The sequence below is a fragment of the Corvus hawaiiensis genome, chromosome 2 (assembly GCF_020740725.1).
Source record: "Corvus hawaiiensis isolate bCorHaw1 chromosome 2, bCorHaw1.pri.cur, whole genome shotgun sequence".
Lineage (NCBI taxonomy): Eukaryota > Metazoa > Chordata > Aves > Passeriformes > Corvidae > Corvus > Corvus hawaiiensis.
The window spans coordinates 32206241-32227438 of NC_063214.1; the positions used below are offsets into that span (position 1 = coordinate 32206241).

Genomic DNA, 21198 nt, shown 5'->3' on the forward strand with positions numbered 1-21198 from the left:
AGCACTCACAAGCTGGTCTATTAGTCAGAAGCAAAAGATCAGTAGGCCTGCAACACGCTTGATGCTGGCAGCTAAAAGAGGAGGCAGACTACTAGGAGTTGTGATCAGCTGCCCAAGAAGTTATCAGTCCTGCAGGGCATGATATTCATGGCTTCTGAGTAGTGTGATATGAAAGACGAAACCTGTGAATATGAGGATGTGCTTTATTCTACTGTTGACTGCCAAAATGAAGGAGGCTTTCAGTATAATTCCTCTCACTCTGTATCTGTGTTTGAAAGAACAGAGGGTAGAATTTGCTGGATGAGGTTGTGTAGTTCATCGTACCAGATGAGTGGGTGGGGGAAGCCTGAGAGTTTCTTGTGTTCTTAAAAACTTACAAGATGACAAAAAGTAATCATCTGAAGGTCTAGTAGTGGAAATTTTAAAAGGTTGCTTTGTAATCCGGAGATTAACAAAAGTAGAGTTTGATCAAAACTGTGAGGTTTGGCAGGCCTTGATGCAAAAGGACCACTTAGTTGGTACAGGTACATTGTTTAGAAATTATGAATTTTAGTTGAGGAAGAGGAAAAGCAAGAAGATGAGAAGAGAGGAGAATGGAAGTAATCTGTAAAAGTGTTGCATGCGAATTCTAGAGCAAATCAGGGATAAGCTTAAGGTTAATACAAATGGCAGGGGAAGATAGAAAGTCTGAAATGTTATGTGATTCAACTTATCTGTAGCTTTTACCTGCCTGGAGGAAGGAAAATTATCTGAGATCAGTAATGTTAAAGGAAAGAAAGATACCTGGGTAGCCATTGCTGCTTCTTTTTATCATGACATTCACTAAATACGTGAGGAGAAATTATCTGCTGTGCATGAGAAGACTTTTTCCTTTCTCTGGGTTTGTTGGTTTGTTTGTTTGTTTCCCTCTTTCCCTCTTTCCCTCTTTCTTTCTCTCTTTCTCTCTTTCTCTCTTTCTCTTTTTCCTTCCTTCTGTCCTTCCTTCTCTCTTCCCTTCTCTCTTCCCTTCTCTCTTCCCTTCTCTCTTCCCTTCTTTCCTTCTTCCTTTTTCTTTTCCAGGTGGATTCTCTTGATTATCCACCAGGAGGGGCACAGAGACAATCTTGCATTTACTGCTTCCAACAACCAGTTCAGGGAGTTAAGACAGCATATTAAAGTGCAGGCAGCAGAAGTTTACACTGAGCATAAAACCACCTTGTCAGAAAAAAAAGAAAACCCAAAACATTGGGATGCATTACTGTGCCAGGAGCCTTCAGTATGACTGAGCACATGCAGGTCCTGCAACAACAAAAAATAATCTCATTTACTCTCAATTGTGAGTTGCTGAACAGACGTTTCTGTCAGTAGGCCAGTTTCTTTCCCTTCCACCCTCACCAATGGATGTTCCTGTAATAAACAGTCCATGCTTTAATTCTATTATATCTGCAATAAGAATTTAGAACTGGTTCAAATGAAAAAAACAAAGAAGCCATCCTGAAAAAAGTGGATTGAAATTCTGGGCCTGGGTAGAAAGGAGCCAGTACCAAACTTTCATTTCCAGTGTTTTAGCTGTGATGGCAACCATCTTGTGTTGAAACTTCCATGACCTTTATTGAGCAACACACAGGGTTCTGAAACAGAGGCACCATCAGGGAGTTAGGGATCTCCTGAAAGAAAACCTATCACTCAGTCCTAAATAATAATAGCGTTCAAAATTCTGACCTTGAAGAGAGCTAAGAGACCCTTAATTTATGAGATAACTATTTTTGCAACATCTCTGGATGTTATGAAATCCACACTCAAACCCAGACTGTTACAGTGGGCAGACTGAAATCCTTCTTTGTGTAACTCATCCTCACCAGAAGTGTTGTCTGAAATTAAACTGACCAGAGAAGAGATTATGGAACGTGCAAATGATACTAAATGCCATTATCATACATTTTTCAAATAAAAATGCTGTGACAATGCTAGTCTGAAACAGCTGGCTTACAGACAGGATTGAGTTTTCTCTCATGCAAAATGTTCCTGATACCCATGACTGGAAGGTGGCATATGTAACACTAATTTTTAAATAAACTTGACAAATCTAGGAAGAAAAGGGCATGTTTTCTACATCTCGTCTGGGCTTTTTTTCCTGACAGGATAATAGTTAGAGCATTCAAACAATTTTTTTCCACCTAAAAAAAGAAGAAAGAAAAAAAAAAGAAAAATGGGGGGAAAAAGGCACACTATTTTTTCTAAATTTTTTTAAATTGCAGGAGTAATAGTCTAATTTTTTTTCCTGAAAGAAGTATTTGTATTTACTGGATTAGTTCCACTAACATTGCTAGTAACAACTTTCTTCCACATCTTGTAATGTCAGAGTCATACAAAAATTTAAAAAAAACCATGGCTGAAAGGATAATAATGACATTTGTTGAGAGTGAAGCCCATGTTACATGTGTTCATTCCCATTAAGAAGAAAGTAAGCCTCTCACAGCACTGAGCTGATGATTTGGTGAATAGGTTATTGGCCACGTTATGCTCAGAGTGACAGCAAGACATTTTGATGCCTTTACTTTTACAGCTTCATCAGGAAGACCAACCTCCCAACAAACTCACTGCCAGGATTAGGTGATGAGGTCTCTCTCTCCCACACGTAACCACTTAGACTTAACTACTGGTGTGCGACAGGATGTTGTGAGTCAGGTTTTCTTCTTGAAATTCTTTAACTTTGTATTAAATACTTAAATATTTATTGATCATGGAATCTGCTCCATGTGGAAAGTCTAGGCTATAAATCTGTATTTTTTATACAGTTGAAAAACATGAGTCATTAATCCCTTTGTGATACCCTACAGCACAGTGCACTGGAGAGCTGGTTTGTCTGGATTCAGATCCTGTCTTGAAAAAACAACAACATGGGATTTTAATCTAGATATTGTTCTCAAAAGTTTTACCTATAATATTGCTGTAGACCCCTCTTCTGCCCCCTGTGCCACATAAACCCAAAGGAAAACTCTTAGCTCTGTGTTCTGTGTGAAAAAAGGTTTCTTTTTCCAGCCCATCTACCTGGACCTTGTGACAACTTTTACAGCTTATCTAGTTAGGAACTTCATTGGCTACTCCACACACTAGTTCCCCTCCTCATCTGCATTATGTTTTTGAAACCCCATTCTCAATATCAGCTCTGAGATTTTTCTTGTCCAGATTAAGAGCCTGTGTACTTGTGAGTCAACACTTCCAATGCAGCATTTCACAGTCTCCAGTTTAACGACAGACATACGTATCTCTGCTACATTAGTTCCAGTCCCTTTTCCATGAATATCTGCCAATGCAAAAATAAAGAACCGTGAGAAATAATCCTCTAAGGATCACAGTAAACACGCCCTCACTCCACCAGATGGTACCCTTTCACTTAAATAAGAAAGAATAGTTCCAGTAGCACAGATCCTGTATTGCTTGATATGAGCACTGGCCCCTGGGGCCACACTTCAAAGCTATAAATGGCAAATGTGAATGCTGTGATGGTTCCCTCTGTACTTCCAAAATACCATGGTACGACAGCAATCACTCTTCTTAACACAGGTTAAAAGGTTGTGTCAGAATCAGTGGTATCACTCTGGATCCTGCAAGATGCAGTTACAATTAGTACAGATACTTCTGGACAAGAAGTTGTTAGATACTTGCTTCAGGAATAACCCAATTTTCCTTCATTTTTGCTGTGTGCTAAGGCTGCAACAAGCTCCCATGTAAAACTCTTACAAAATAATATCATGCATGCTTATCCTAACAGGTGGAAAAGGAAGAAAAATAAAGTCTAAGCATAGGTATTGTGTTTTTCCAGAAAGAAAAAATCCAGCAGTTACCAATACAAAATAATACCACTTTATTTTGTTACACTAAACATTTTCTGGTTTATTCTGGAAACAAAATATCAAAAGGTGAAATAAGACATGCAAGGGTTAATAAAACCTCAGTTGTCACACATGACAACATCCTGTCTGGTAGAGTACGAAAAGCTTCCAGATGAGTCAGTTTGAAACTTTGTGTGTGTTTTCAACACATGCACTTCAAATAAAGTGTTTGCTTGAAATCTTGCAGGAAGGAGCTTGTTTTTCAGCATAGATGTAGCTGTTACAGAGCTATCTGCTATTGGTTTAAGGGAAGCAGGTGAAACAGACCTATATAAGTCCCATGTAGGGTAGGTTTACTGACTACCAAGGCAGAAATGAGGATGTGGACAGCTCTGTGTGTGGCCATGTACTTCTTTGGAACAAGTAAGGAATCAGTAGAGCCATAATACCTGCTCTGCTGCTGGGAGAATGTGGCTTACTTGTTTTACTGTGTTTTTGTTTTGTTTTGTCTTACAGGAGCTGAAATCACCCAAACCCCAAGTCTTGTGGTGAGAGAAGATGAGAAAGCTACTCTGAAATGCAGTCAAAATAATGGTCACTCTTCTATGTACTGGTATCTGCAGCAGCCAGGAAACGGAATGCAATTGATTTATTCTTCCTATGGAGCAAATCAAAAGCAAGAGGGTGACGTTCGCGCTGGATTCCAAGCAAACCGGCCAAGGACTGAAGAATTCTATTTGGATATTTTGTCTGTGAAGTTGAACCACTCAGGCATCTATTTCTGTGCCAGTAGTTTGGACACAACACTTCAAAGACACTTGCTTTCTTTACATAAACCTCTCCCCTTTCAGCACCTTCCCTCCGAAGGGAGACACTCTCAGCACAGGAAAAGGGTGCGTAGGGCAATCACCTACTCACAAACCAGATGTTACCGAGAAGGGGGAACAAGAATCGGTAGAAATAAGACCTAGGCAAAATAGGTATTTGAAGTGCAGGTTAATGCTGAGCTCCTCTTTCCTGGTCAGCCATTTATCCTCCATCTCATCAGGACAATCAATAACAATGGTTAACCAAAATAAAATAAAGTAAATGTAAATTCTAGCCTACACAGCCACAAGTTATTGTCCTCTAAGACATTTTCTTGCCTGACACAGAACAATTGCTTGACATATACAAGTCTGAAATACTTTAGAGATCGTGACTCCTATGTGCACTCTTATTCTTTCCTGAACCACAGTGGTTTTTATTGTGCTTGGAAAGGTTACCCTAATCACAAGAAAAGTCCAGAATTACCATTGACAGCAGTGATGAAAAGGAGTCTGAACAAAAGATGATGCAGGAATAGAATCTGAACAGAACTAATATGCAACAGATTGGATTGAGAAGAGTCATTGCCATGACCTACAAGTGCATAGAAAAAATCCTGAAAAGTTATATGTGTATGGAGGGTATGAAGTGGAATGAGAGGTAGTCAAAGTAGTATGCACCTTAGAATGAATTCACATTCAAGAAAAAATAGCATGTAGGTTTTCATTTGTTCAGAAATTGTTCTGACTATGGAGTTTATTTCTGGCTGCATAGTGATTCCCATGCCACTATGTGCATCACATCTATCTATCTATCTATCTATCTATCTGTCTATCTATCTACCGCTCTCTCAACTCAATAAGCAGCAACAATCAGTACTAATCTGGTTTATTCCTTCTCTCTATGGCTGAGTTCTGAGGGCTTTTTTTATCCAAGGCAACTTTGCAATGTTTCTCAAGGTCTTGTGGGTTTCTGACTGTGAGCTAAGTCCTGATATGAACACTGCTTCAGAGAGCATCCATATTTTGAAGACAAAAATATAGAGGGATGAACAAACAGGATGTGAATGTAAATTTATTTACTACATAACCTCTCCCTGACAGGATATTTCTGGTTTTGTATGAAGACTCTTGTGTGTCAAACAAAAAGATTTTCCAGTGTCTTTCCATCACCACCATTCTCCCAGGCAGTGTAATTGATGCAGTGGGATTAGTCATAGCCTGAGATACTCTTTGGTGTAAGCCTTTCACGATGATAATATAACAAATTGTCTTAAATTGCTCTAAACCAAAAAAGCACTAAGCAAGGTTCTTGTGATGTATAAAAGTCACCTGCATAATGTGCTAGTTCTGAAATTAATAATAATAATAATGTGTTTCCATTTTGGAAAGCTTTAAATACAGGATGTAGAATGGGAACATTCCATAATTAGACATAGCATCCACACTGTGAAATTATTCTTAGCCCAGTCTGAATTATGTCAGATTATATTGTAAGTGTTGTAGGGCAAAAGAGTATTACAACACATGCAGGATAACCATACTGATCTCCAAGGGAAAATTTCAATTTGGGATTATTGTGCAGAGTTTCTTCATTGGGAAGGGAATTATTGGATTACAGGCACATCCCTGGAGAAGAGGTGAAAGAGCCTTTATGTGAGTCCTTTAAATATCAGCTGAATGGCTAGGAGAACGACTTTGCAGAAAAGTAATTGAACGTGGATAGGCAGCAAGCCCTTTCAGTACTGAAGGCTAGTTGCATTTTTGGTTGCATTAGCAAGGGTGTAGTTAGCATGTTGAAGCACTCCTGAGACTACATCTGGAATGCCACCTCTCTAGTCCATACACATGCCTGCCCCAGCCCCAGCCCCAGGGCAACGGAGATACCAAAAATGGTAGGGTGAAGCAGAGAGTCAGTCACCTAGATGATGAAGGCACTGGAGCAGAAACATAAGAGAGGTTGAGGGAACTGATTTTGTTCATCATGGAGAGAAGGCTAAAAGATGAATAATTGCATGACTCCAACTGCCTAAACAGTGTTGTAGTCTTAGAGGGGCACAGTGGAATCAAGTGGGAACAAGCCACAGCAAGATAAATTCTGATTAGACATAAAAAAAATACTTTCTCTTGATGATGCTTCAGCACTGGAACAGGATTCTCGGAGATCTTATCAAATCTCTGTCCTTGAAATATTCAGAAATCATCTGGACAAAGCTCTGAGCAACATGAGTTGGAGCACTGAAGTTAGCCCTGTTTTGAACAGGAATTTGCGTTGAGACACCTCCAGAAGTCCCCTCCCATCATAATTTTTCTACAAGTCTGTGATTTTTATTGTCTTGCTTTGCTGATTTGAGATGCCTAGAAAAACCATTAGGGTTTTTTTAATTTGTAAAAGCAAACAACTCCCCCAAACCCTCAAATCTTTTAATTTTTTTTATGTTGCACAACAGAAACAGCAGCTGCACATGCAGGACCCATCTGCAGACTTGAGCAAGAAGATTGTGTGATAACTTGAGGCAAAACACCCAACAGCTTTCATGAGACCGTTTATGTGTCACTTTTTCTGTCCAACTGTAAAATGGTGAATAGAAAGCCACATCCTGTGCCTCGTCCTGAGAAGCTGGGGTGGTGTTGTGGTAAGAGAGGCTGATGCGTTATCAAAATGGTTTTTTGAGTAAATGTCAAACCACATCCTGTTTTGCTAAAATTTAACTGCTGTTGCCTTAAAGAGATATTTTCCAGCACATTTTGGCACACGACCTGCTCTCATTCTGAGGTACCATTTTCTGCTGAGGCCTTTAGAGACATTTTCCCCTGCTGTTGACTCTATGTTAGAAAGAAATTCCCTTTAGGGTCTCCACTCTATGCCTCCTACTCCTTTTCCCTTGCTGGTGCATTCTCAGATCTTCTGCTTCCAAAGCTCCACAGGTGCTCCCCTACCATGGTCTGTGTTATTCCTGTGTCTATTTGGGAAACATTTATACATAAAATCTATGACTCAGTTCTTCATCTACTCCTGCGTGTGCTACTACTGAATTACCAATGGTTTAACTTGTGGTGTGAGGTAATAATGAGATGCAAAGTGGATGAAGGATCACCAGAAACACTCTTCAGGTTTAGTAATCCCTTGGTTTTATAGTTTATGTTGCACAGAAAAGGTGCCCCTAAACACAGTTTTACACTCTGGTTCCCTTTGCTCCTCCACTACAGATTAGATTCCCACCCCTCAATCAATACAATGTTTCAACTGTATCCTTTTTTCCCTATCTCTAAGTTATGTCTTTATTTTCACTCCCCCATCGCTTTTCTTAGGTCTTTATTTTCTTGTTTTCTTACTCTTCCTAATTTTCCTTTTTACTGTTTTCTTTAAAAGGTCAACACAATCTTATCATACTTCTGCCATTGTCATATGCAGTATCTCCCTGGAATTTTTTTCCTCTTTTTGTCTAAAACCCTTCCCTTCATTCTCATTAGCTGGTTCCCTTGAAAATTATAAGAGACACAGTGTAATTGTAGAGAAGTGGACTTACATAAATATCACCTGGAAGACCTCACTGTGTCCAAAGCGGTCTCCTGTATGGTTAGAATGAGTGATAACAAATGTGTGCAGAACAGAATTCTGCTGCTCTCCTTGGACCTAAGCATCAGCCCCATCACAAACATCCTCTGTACAAACCACTCTTGAAAATGAGCTTCATGGACAAAAACTTTCCTTTAAACATACTTCAAACCAAAAGAAAAAAAAAGAGGAGATATTATATGAGCCCAGATATGTATCTGCCCATCTTTTAAAGTGCTCTCTTTGCACAATCACTCTTACAATCAAGGGAGTGTGTGGGCAGGAGAATTACATGGCTTGTAGCAAGCTTGGAACAGAACAGGATTGGACTCCTGTGCTTGGTCTCAGTTTCCAGCAACTGAGAGCTATGAATTCAGTGTGGGAACATTCTTCTTATTCCAGAATCTTAAAGGAAGTCTCTGTCACTTACCAAATTCTTTTCTTCCATAGAACTGCTTAGTTGTGTCCCTCTTTCCAAATGTAGCTTGTCTGCTCCAAAACTCCTATGCCCAAGTTTGTCCTCTGTTCACTTTGACCAAGTTCTGCCATGACCACTCTGAAAGTCTGTGTGTGAGAATGGATCTGGGGGTTTGTCTGACAGCCTTGATAAATGCAGCCATTTTCACCAAATGTCCTAATGACTTATATTCATCTTAATGTGTTTCAGACTGAGCTAGAATTATTTTTTAATATTCCATTCTGCTGTGCGCCAGTCTACTCTAACCTCATAGAATATGAATAATGAGGCATCTTGGGAAAAGAGCCCATCGTCAGAATTGAGAGACTTCTCTCTTTGTTTACCTTTGTCACACTCCCTGAAATGTGCCCCTTGCACAACCTTCTCACAATTCCCACTTGCCAAGAGCTGTTCCTTTGGTTTTGTCTCCAAAGAAGAAGGGGACACCTTTCTCTAGACTAGGTTGTTCACATCCTGTGAATGTAAGAACTTTAGAAGCATTTTTGTAAAAAGTGTTTATCAGGAAACAGTTCTCCTTTTTGTTTGAAGCAGCCATGAGACTCCGTAAGTAATTTCTGTAATCATAACACCAAAGAAATCTCTTGGTTCAATAGGATATTTTCTCCTGTTCTGAAGTGTTATGAGGAGATTAAAGTAGTGACAAGCACAGAGCAGGAAAAAGAACTCCATTTCTCAGCATTATACCCATCTGTCCTCTAGCACTAAGATACAGCTTTTCTCTTTAACGACTTAAAAAGAGGTATCCCATATTCCTCTCAAATTTGTCATCAAATTCTTTTGAAACAATGCATTAAATGTCAGGTGACTTTTAATCTATCCACCAAATTTTTCTTCATTTCCACAGTGAGTCTGCTGCCATCGCCAAGCTCACCTGAAGAAAAAATAACGGTGAGAGACAAGGCAGCTGCCATGCCTCTCCTGATAGGATGTGAAAGGATGTCACTTCTCATTTGGCTGAAATTCTGTTTCCTTCTCTATCACCTTTGAATTATGCATCTATTTTGGCTCAAAATCAGCCCCTGGTGAGGGCAAGCCTCTAAAGCCTGCAGCCCTGCTCCGCTTGTTGGTACACAGTGTAAGTACTGGATGAGTCTCTACTGTTCCCATGACAGGTAAGTTATTCCTATAAGGATTATCAGTGAATGATCTTTAAAGGGAATTCCTTCAGATGCTATTCATCACTGAAAATTGTATAGTAGGACGTCATTACTAGTGAAGACCAAATTAAAAACAAGAACTCATGCTTTTTCAAGGGAAAAGGAGCTAAAACTTTATTCCTAAATCAATTTGATGAGTTCTCAGCCTCTGAGCATTACAAAGGTGCTAGTTTTAAAGAGATGTTACAATAAAATAGGATACAATATGATATGGAAGTACAGAGAAAACTCAGCAGTGATTACAACAAAGTGAAGAACAGGAGGGCAAGAGACAATCACAAGAAAACTATATGCAGAAGTTCTTAGAATCATAGACACTTTGCTATGGAAAGATTGAGAACTTGCTGTCTTCCTGCTGATGTGATGAAGAGGGCTCTTCATTTATTCTCTAGATAACTTGGCACCAGTCTAATTGAAAACAAAATGGAGTAAAATAATGAGAATAATAAAATAACAATGATAATAACAACATCAAGGAGCACCAAACAGCAGAAACAAATACAGGAATTGGCTGGATGACCTTGCCCAAAGATTTACCAGCAATGGCTCAATGTTCAAGTGGTAACCAGTCACAAAAGGTTTCCCTCAAGGGTCTCTACTGGGACCAAAACCATTCAATACTTTCATCAGTGTGTCATTGACACTGGGATCAAGTGTACCCTCAGCAAGTTCACAGATGACATGGAGCTGTGTGGCCATTGATGTGTCTGAGGGAAGGGATGACATCCAGAGGGACCGGGACAAACTTAGAGACTGGGCCCACATGAACACTGCAACCACCAGGATCAGTACAGACCAGGGGATGAATGGCTTTAGAGCAGCCCTTTGGAGAAGGAATCTGGGATACTGGTGGATGGAAAGTTGTAGGTCAGCCCGCCTTGTGTACTTGCAGCCCAAATGGGCAACCATATCCGGGCCTACATCAAAAACAGTGGGGCTGGCAGGCCTGGGCAAGCGATTCTGCCCCTTTGCTCTGCTCTCAGGTGACCCCCACCACGGCACCTGGAGTTCCGTGGCCAGCTCTGCAGGCCCGGCACAAGAACACAAGGACATGTTAGAGCAGGTCCAGAGGAGGCCCACAAAAATAGCCATAGGGCTCTAGTGTATGAAGACAGGCTGAGACAACAACTCCTCTTCAGACTGGAGAAGAGAAGCCTCTGGAGAGGCCTGCCTGAGGCCTTTCATTAAATGGGGCGGGGTGGCTTTTACGAAAAACAGAGATGTTTTACCAAGGCCTGCAGTGACAGGGCAAAGGGCACTGCTTTTAAATTAATATGGGGTAACTTCAGATCAAAGGAAGAAATTTGTTCAGGTGAGAGTGGTGAGAGAGTGGAACAGGTTTCTCAGAAAAGTTGTGGATACCCCATCCCTGGAAGTGTTTAAGGCTTGGTTGCATGGGGCTCAAGCAACCTGGTCTAGCAAAAGATGCCCCTGCCCATTTCAGGGTGGAGGTGGAGCTAGACGACCTTTAAAGGTTCTTTCTCACCTGAACCATTCTGTGATTCTATGACTATGATCCAGAAAAGGAGAAATCTACCCCATCCAGTATATCCTTGCAAAAGAACCAAAACTATACCTGAGACTCTCATCATCCTTGCCCTCAACTCTACCAGGTCACTTTTCAAATACATCTCCCTGTTCTGCTTGTAAAAGAGACAAGTGCTGAGGCTTTTGCTGCTCTCACTGGGTATATCTTTTAGCCATAGAAAAAACTTACTAATAAAAAGCATTTCCCGGCAGTTAGTTCAATTTATCCCATTTGTTCAGATTGATCCCACTGGTTTTTGTAAGTCCTTGTAAAGGTTTGATCAGATTTATCCCCTGTATCACCTCAAAAAAACTGCTTCTTACTTTCACTGCAGGCATAAGCCCCTTTACAATGGTTACGGAAAAGCATGATATAGCTGATATTTCCCTTATTTACTTTCTGGAGAATTTCGCCTTAACTCTCATCTTTTTCACGTGTTTAAAGAGGATTGTGAGAAGGAATTTCTCTGCTAGATGGCATTGATTTTATTTGAGTCCTGGAAAAACAGTAATAGAAAACCCATCACTTGTGATTTTTCAAGCCAGGCTGCACAAAGCCTGGCAGAGCCCATGCAGAACAACCACACCTCTGAGAGCAGGTTTAGCCTGCATCCACTGTTCCTTGACTAGTGAGGAAGCCCAGCCTTCCAGGGGCACTCGGACTTACCTTGGCTGTCCACACCAGACCGCTCACCAAAACTGCATAGACCAAGGCTTTGCCACAGAGGATGAGGTAAGTGAGCTTCAGAGAATTTCCATACCGCAAGTACGACTCTGCAAGTCAAGCACCATTTGTGTATTCAATTATCATCATCATCATCATCACGAGATGCTGGATCTAATGGAGCTTTTATCAAATGTGAACCCTTGAAATCTTTAGCTAAGCAACATAAAGGAAGCCGAGCTGAATGAGTGGCTCTGTTGACACCAGAGAGCAGGGGATGGGACAGAACATAGGGACTCAAAGAACCAAAAGAGAAAGCAAGTCCAGGAAAGACAGAGATTGGCTTTATGCTAGCAAAGTGCGGTGTTGCCACACCTACTGATAAACTGGGCTGTTCATCTGAACATTCCTGTTAGGAATGCAGAATAGGCTGCATCAAAAGATACCAATTTTTTATTTTGTCTCATTATTGTCAGTGGCCTTATGAGTGCTGCTCAAGGAAGTTTTACAAAGCCCAGAATAACTTCGAGAACTTTTATTCTTGTCGATTTTTTCACTCTTAAGGGGTTGCCGTACTGTTGAGATACCAGCTCAATCTTGGTTCAGCCTTAAGATTCCTGAAGCCTTAAAGAAGTGGGTGACAAACAGGAGTGTGCAAATATGTATACAAAGAGGAGAGAAATGTAATTTGCAATATGGCTATCCTCCATACGTGACACCAGTGTGGAGGGGGATGTGGCTTGTCACGGGAAGTGTTCTGAGTTTGACACCAAGAAATTTTCAGAATGTCATATCCTGAATCTTGATGTCAAAATCACTTGGATAAGTAGGGATCATTTCTTTCATGGCTGAGCAAGAATATTCCCAACAGAAGTCAGTGTCTAGGAGCGGAGGAGGTGATAAAGAGGAAATTACAGTCTACAGGAAGATTCCATGATTTCTTCTGTTTTTTCAAAATGGAATCATGTGGAAGAGATAAACCCCAAAACAGAGCTAGATACAATATGCACAAACAGCCCTCCCAAAGAATTTGCTTCTCTTTTTTTTTCTTCTTTAATGTCACATACAAATCACTTAGATGAGAAAGTAGAAGCTATTCATACAGCAGATATCTCCCGCCCGTTGTACTTAGTGTCAGTAAAGCTGGAATTAAAATGCACACTGATATTTGCCTGAGAGAAGAGGCAAAGTTCTCTTTATGTGAGAAGCCACACGTACCTTCCGTGAGTGCACAACCTGAAAGACAAAAATGAACTGAAAGTCATGTTTCTCTTCAAAGCAAACAGAACACAGATTTTAGAAATTTCCATTTACAAAACACTGCCTCATTCATTTTACATTATTAAGTGTTTTATTATACTGTACAACTTACTATACTACAGAGATTTGTCAGTGGAAAGCCTGAGGAAACTACAGATGTTTAATGGCAATGTAGGTACAAAGGCCCAGGAATGTGAAGAGACACATGCTAATACTGACATATTTCGACATGTATTTCTGCATAACAACACCCTGCATGGAAGCTCTATATAGATGTGTTTCATATCGTAGCACATGCTCTTTTGATTAGTGATTTCCATCTTGTACAGCATGGGGGGGGGGTGTCTTTCTTTACTCACCAGCATCGCCATAGATAAATTTTTGCGCTGATTGCGTTGTTCCATTCTGAAAAAAATTGGCAACACACTCAAAGCGATTCAAAGGGTTGAACCATTCCCAGGCTGGCATCCTCAGTCGGCTGGTCAGTGAGTAGGTACTCCCATTCCGTGTGGAGGACTCATCTGTCCCCACCCCTTCGGTCCTTTTCACACCATTCACCCTCCAGGCCAGAGTCAGGTGGTCAGGGTAGAAACCAGAGGCCAGGCACACCAGTGTGGCCTTGCTCTTCTGCTGGATCTCTTGCTTTGATGGGGAAAAGATGGCCACAGCTGGAGGTATGATTTCATCGTTCTTCCCTGAAACACAGAGCAACATGGCCCAGAGCCTCCATCACTCTATGCAATCAGAAACCCCTGAAAATGGTCCTGAGTTTGTGCCCTGTTACTCCTGAAAGACCTGGCCTTTTAGCAGCTGTCTATTGGACAATTAATGTCTATTGGGTATCAGACACAAGGACACTGGAAGCATTTGGTTTCACTCGTTACACAGAAACATAAAGGGTCTGGCCACAGAAATGCACAAGCCTAAGAATTTCTTGTATTGCCTCTGTCAGAAGAATAGACAGCTGGAAAGGAGCTGAGCAAACAGGTGGGCAGAAACGTCCCCAGTTTTGCTGTAAGGCCTGTATTTGCAATACTGTATTAATAGATAGGAGTCTCTTCAGTAGGCTGAGGTACATTCCTGGAGATGGAGTTAAGACATGGTGGTCATTGCAGCGTTCAGAATTATACTGTCATGGGATACCCTACTTGGCCCCCCATCTAAGAGATGACTTGGAAGGAAAGAAGGAAGGAAAGAGCTGATCTTTCTCACTGTCTGAAGTCAAGAACACTTGAAGCAGGTAACATGAATCTGCCAGGGACAGGTTTTGCCTTTTATCTTAACGTGCAATCCACTTCCAAGAATATTAAACATCTCTTTATGTAATTTATTATTTAGGTGATCCTAGGTACAAGAAGCCTTGATCCTAGGCTACCCACTCTCCCAAATCTCATCCCAATGATGCAGGATTCTATACACTCACAAACCAACAGTTGTTCCCTGCCTTAAAGTGATTAATACCTACTTGTAAGACTAATGAGAACAGACTTCAGTCAAAAGCATGTACAAGACAGCAATGAGAAATTACTCAGAAGCCAAGCAGTGACCCTAAAAGCCAGGGGGTTTTGCATATACTATTTAGAGTGCCTTTTTTGCTCATCTAGCATGAGAAACCCATGAGATCTGTAGAGTGCCGCTGGAAAAAGAAAGGCAGAGAAAACTATGAAGCCAAAGAGAAAATTATTACTCCAGGTTGGGTTTTTTTGTATGAAGGCACTATAAATTGTAGCTGTTCTTCCTGATCACTCTCTCCTTTGCAGAGGAAGAGAGCTAGCAGAATTAGCAGAAATTAATATCTTGCATGGATCTTGTCCCCTAAGCCCTCATGTTTACATTCAAATGTTGCCTTAATCGTGACCACCAGTGCTCACTCTGCAAAGATCCCTGGGCTGCCTCTGTGTGGGCTTGTACAGACTTTAGATGACTTAGATGTTAATAGAGAGGACTGCCTAGAAGGTTTAGCACTGCTCTGCTTTCCTTCCAGTGGGTACAAAGAGAGTTTGATCGCTTCTACTTCTCCCTTCTAGTACTTGGCATTAGGATTTCTTTTCCTATTCAGAAGTATTTCTGACAGATTCTTCTGCTCCTAGCCTAAACAGCTAATGAGTGAAGAGATGGAAACAGATAGGAAGACACAAAAGAAAAGGAGAGGTTTAAAAGACTAAAGAAAGAAAGAAACAAACAAAAAAAGGAGGGGAAGGTAGGTGAAAAATGGAGACAGAAAGAAAGAATGATAAAACTACTGAAACTACTGGAAAGACAAAGAAAACCAGAAAATGAGCATGCTTGAAATGGAATAAGGAGACTGCTAAAAGCAAGAACTGGAAGGAAAAGTCTGATCAGCAGCCCCTTTTGTTTTGGTCTTCCACACTGCTCATGGTAGACACTGACACAAAGCTTGATCACTTCCATGCATAAACTCATGCATTCCCTGTCATACAGTTTTCACCCAGCTGAGAGCAAAGTACCACAGCTCCTCCATTCCCATCATGGCAAGGTCAGTTTCATAATTTCTTGTTATCTTTCCCTGCTACTTTTATTTTAAAATCATCTGTGTATATGCTACATATCGTTAATGCAAGGGAAATTTTCAAGTGTTCTCCTCACGGAACACTTGGGTTAAGAACAACTCCTTACCTATAACTCTGAGCACAGTGCCAACTCCAAAGTTAAGCTGCAGGTTTGCACAGCTGTACAAAGTCAGGCTATAAGGCACAGTGTCATTATGCTCTTCCTGCCAGCCACATTGTTCCTTAAAATGGTACTGTTTAAAGGATCAGGCACCACTGAGTATTTCTACAGTTTGCTATCAGATGGGGCAGTAGCAGATGGAAAAGGTAACTTTGCCCTGTGATTCCAACCTGCCTTGATATAGGTGATGTTAAATCCTTTGCTGGGATGGGAGAAGAAAGAGAAAGCAAATGGGGACAAGGAAAAAGAATACGGGAGAAAAGTATGCGGAGAGAAAAAGAACACAGTCCTTGCTGAGCAGTAGAAGTTGTGAGAAGGATTGTTAGCAGAAGCAAGCACCCCAAAGCAACTTTAGACAGCCTGCCAACCATCTATAGAGAGGCAAGCAAAGTGCCAGCAAGATTACTCTTTCCCTCTCTGATTCCGCACACTGGAGAATCCAGACTCTACCTCCAAAATGCTGCTTTGGATCATTACACAGATGAACTGCAAAAACCTGCAGACCAGAGAAGCGTTTTTCATTCCCAACTTCTATAGTGTTTTCTTGGAGAATGGGAGGAAACAAAATTATTTATTCCCTTCTCCCTTTGTGAAGTTCCCAGAAATGAAAGACAAAGGCTGCAGACACAAGGACCTCAACATTTGTGCCTCCAAATCCTACACTTCTGTAATAGCACATCTCATTTAATAAGCAACCAGTAAAGCATTAATCCTGCTCTCATGGCTGTATGAAAAATTATCATCATTCAGCTTTTAATTAAGAATGTTCTTGTCCCCTAAACCAGTATCACATAGATCACAGAGATCTGACTTTGGACTTACCCATGACCGTAAGTTTTGTCCCACTGCCAAAGGACAGTCTATTATTATTCACACCGTTTTGCAGCTGCAGAAAAACCTCTCCTCTACTCCCAGTCCTCTGAGCCAAGCCTGTGGACTAACCCTCCCCTCATGTGGTACCAGCAAGAGGAAAAACACAACGTACATTTATCTCAGGTCTCCTAAAAAACAGGTCTGTAAGGGAACACCAGCAAATCTGTGTATCTGAACAGGTGAGATCAACATCAGAAATACCCTGTCCAGAGCCCTTTTGCTTCAGGCTTAGGTGAATCACTTGCTGGAGCTTCCACCATTTCTTTAGAGGGTATTTACCAATTTATCTAGGTGTCACATTAGAATATTAGAGAATATTTCCCATATACAGACATTCCCTGAGAGATTCTTCTCTTTGCTATGAATCATATATTCTTTTTCTCTGCTTTCCAGTGGCTGTTTAGCAACTATTCTGAAATAGTAAGGCCATTGTCCTTTGTGATCTCTGTATGAGCCTGTTTAGTGAAAAGAAACTGGGTCTGCTGTGGAGAGCTACTTTCTATAACAACAGGCACTTAAGCAGCTGCAGAGAGATTTTAGTATTGCCTATTATATAGCTGAGTATTTATTTGTGCTTCCTGTTTTATCAACCAAAAATGCTAGCACACTTGTTTTCCCAGTTATCTGAGATAACACATGCTGTAACTTACCCTGGGAAGATCCAAGGTAATTTAGGCTTGTGTCATCTTCATTTTGTTTTCTAGACCCCTTCAAAGTGGAACTGTAAGTCAGTTCTTTGCAGACAGATAAACAGCTTTTCACTGACTTGTCCTTAATCATCCGTAGCCCCAGCAGAACCAGCGTTATAGAGAATAGATATACTTTTGGAGAATTTTTGCATGTTGACTCATTAACAAAACATTTTTTTATGTCATGCACGTTATTTATGCCACTCCTTATCCTAATTCTTTCTATGGGCAGCTTTTTCTTTACTGAAAATGCATTCATTCAGTTCTTCAAAATGAAAGATGTGTCCCTACCTAGAGGACTCAACTTATTCTATTCTCTGAAGTAGACAGGGTGGCTAGCACACCAGGAGAATGCCAGTTTAATGATCAAAGGGAGGATAATAATGAAATTCTCGAATGGGAAGACATAGCATTTGAAGTGAATTGCAAGAGAAAACAGAAATTTCTTACCCATTACTGTAATTTTTGTGCCACTGCCGAAACGCATATCAGCATTACGCACAGTGACAAAGTGATGTATCAGAAGCTAAGAGAAGGGATGCACTGGAGCTGGTTTACTATGAGCAGAAGCTTAAGAAATCACTACTGTATTTGAAATTCCAGAAATCATGCAATCTCTGTCTGAGGTGATTTGCCTTTGGCAGTGAACTAAAACAAATCCCTTTGTTTTCCTTTCCATGGCAGGCCAGCTGTCTTGAATAGTCTTTCAGGATCCCATTCAATTTTCTATATAGGTTAAAACAATCCACACAAGGAGAGCCCAGAAGAATCTGTTGACTGGTCCCAGACAAACCCTTGATATCCATTAGGAAGAACTGCAGTGAGACAGTAGGGACAAGGATTAGAGGCAACCTTTGTTCTCACAGGCATGAGGCAGTCAGCAGATATTGGAGGCTTATTTAAGAGAGAAAACCCCAACACATTTTATGAAGTGCCTCTGAGAGATACCTGCTACATGTGTAGAATTCTTCTTGTAACACTTGTACCAAATTAAGAAAGAACCTTTTTGTCATCTGTTGCAAACATTGGCGAATCAGGAAAAATTAATCAGAAAACTAATTCCTGCTTTGCATGCTCTGATGGGCTTTAGGTGCATCTGCAGTCAATGTGGTTTGCTGAAAATTAATTTCAATATCCCAGAATTTCCTAGCTTGCTTCCCAGAGAGGGCAGTTCTCAGGTGATGAAAGTAAGTCCCAGCATACAAGGTCTGTTAAGGGAAACCAAGGCAGAGCACGTCTGCTCTGCTGCAGGATGCTCTGCAGCTGCCTTCACATGCTGTGCCACAAGGCTCATGCACCTCTGGGTTTTTGTAAAGCCTTCCTGGCAAATGTATCATCGTGGCCCCCCTGCCCCCCCCATCCCCACAATGATACAACCTGGGACAAAAACAATCCCACCCATGGCTCCACCCCCTGTTTTGTCAACCAGGAAGGACTGCCATGAGAACCTCTGCTGGTTCAGGGGGACTGTGGTAGACCTAATTTCCTTCACAGTGGCTATGGTGGGGTTGTGTTTTGGGCTTGTTCTGCAAACACTGTTGACAAGATAGAAATGTTTTTGTTATTGCTGCAATGCTTGCACAGCACTCAAGGGCTTTTCTGCTTCTCATACCAGCATGCTGGCAAGGAGGCTGGTGGTGCATGAGAACTTGGCAGGAGGGACAGCAGGGACAGCTGATCCCAACTGATCCACGGGGTATTCCATATCCTGTGGCATCATTCTCAGTATGTGAAACGGGTGAGAAGGGGGAAGAAGAAGGAAGAGAGGGACATTTGGAGTGATGGTGTTTGTCTTCCCAAGTCACCGTGACGTGTGATGGGGCCCTGCCATCCTGGGAAGGGCTGAACACCTGCCCGCCCATGGGACGTGGTGAATGAATTCCTTGTTTTGCTTTGCCTCTGTGCAGAGTTTTTGCTTTGCCTCTTAAACTGCCTTTACCTCAAGCCACGAGTTGCTCACTTGTGCTTTTGCAATTCTCTCCCCAGTCCTGCTGGTGGGAAGTGAGCGAGCAGCTGAGTGGGGCTTGATCCTGCCTGGGGCTAAACCATGAGAGAACCACAGACCACATCCTTCCTTTGCCATTGCCATTTCTATGTGATAGTCCAATTACCTCTTAGTGTATCCATTATCCCTCAATTTATAATCTCAAGATTTTTTGCTTATAGTGAAAAAGCTAACACTTGTTTTTCTTTGCTTGCTTGGCTTTAAATGCAGTAATTTTTCACTTGGTAGCATCCTGGCAGTGTTCCAGGCTGCTTTCCTTTCCACTCTTTCTCTCTTCTGCCCCCAGGATGACAAACCAACTTCAAGCCCACAGCAACTGGTTTGCAATGTGGGTAATTTGCTTACTACAGGCTGGTGTCTGTCTTGGTAGCTTGGTCTTGCTTGAGAGCATCCTCCCAGGGCTTGTGACTCTCCTATGAAAAGGCTTCATCTAGGAGTAAGAGCAAGCCTTCCTTCTGCAGACTGTCTGAAGGGATGGGAACTGATGGGAACAGGTAACAGGCTACTTTTATCTCCCTCCCTTAAGCATAAGAGGCCCAGTCTTCTCTCACAAAGTGTCAACACATAGTTACCAACCTAACCAAGTACCTGCAGTAAACATGTTTTTCATATTGGTCTTTAATGTCTTCATTTGAGTCTAACTTGATATGAAAAAGAGACTGTAAAACACAGGACAAAATCCTTCAAAACGAGGTCATTCTACTAGGAAAATCACAAAAAATTTTCTATTGTTTTCAAATATTCCAGATCTTCTGCATCCAAAGCTGCACAAGCGCTCATCTGACTTGGTCTGTGTTATTCCTACATGTATGCAGGAAACATTTATACATAAAATGTATGACTCTGTTCTTCATTTAGTCCTGTGTCAGCTTCCTCTGCATTAACAATTTTTAAACTTGTGGTGTGAGGTAATAATGAGATGTAAAGTGGATGAAAGATCACCAGAAACACTCTCCAGGTTTAGTAATCCTTTAGTTTTATAGTTTATGTTGCACAGAAAAGGTGCCCACAAACACAGTTTTACAGATACACACTCTGGATCCTTTTGCTCCTCCACTACAGATTAGATTTTCTTCCCTGTTTCTCAACTGTATCCTTTTTACCCTGTCTCTAAGTTGTGTCTTTATTTCCATTCCTCCTTTGCTTTTCTTGGTCTTTGTTTTTCTTTTTTCTTATTTATCCTACTTTTCCTATTACTGGTTTCTTTAAATGGTCAACACAATTTTATCATACTTCCTCCATTGTTTAGTGCGCCTGGACATCTTTCCTTCTTTTTGTCTAAAACCCTCACCTTCATTCTCACTATCTGGTTCTCTTGAAAATTATAAGAGACACAGTGTAATTGTAGAGAAGTGGACTTACATAAATATCACCTGGAAGACTTCACTGTGTCCAAAGCGGTCTCCTGTATGGTTAGAATGAGTGATAACAAATGTGTGCAGAACAGAATTCTGCTGCTCTCCTTGGACCTAAGCATCAGCCCCATCACAAACATCCTCTGTACAAACCACTCTTGAAAATGAGCTTCATGGACAAAAACTTTCCTTTAAACATACTTCAAACCAAAAGAAAAAAAAGAGGAGATATTATATGAGCCCAGATATGTATCTGCCCATCTTTTAAAGTGCTCTCTTTGCACAATCACTCCTACAATCAAGGGAGTGTGTGGGCATG

General features: G+C 41.1%; 1 protein-coding gene across 1 annotated transcript; it reads right to left on the reverse strand.

Annotated features, from left to right (window-relative positions):
- Window positions 1-9902: 9902 nt before the first annotated feature.
- Window positions 9903-18056, reverse strand: LOC125322043 (T cell receptor beta chain MC.7.G5-like). Its single transcript, XM_048295583.1, has 5 exons — window positions 17970-18056; window positions 13626-13961; window positions 13225-13242; window positions 12010-12116; window positions 9903-10223 (listed from the first exon to the last, which is right to left on the reverse strand). The coding sequence occupies exons 1-5, from the start codon at window positions 18004-18006 to the stop codon at window positions 10197-10199; spliced, it is 525 nt and encodes a 174-aa protein (XP_048151540.1). The 5' UTR covers window positions 18007-18056; the 3' UTR covers window positions 9903-10196.
- Window positions 18057-21198: the final 3142 nt, after the last annotated feature.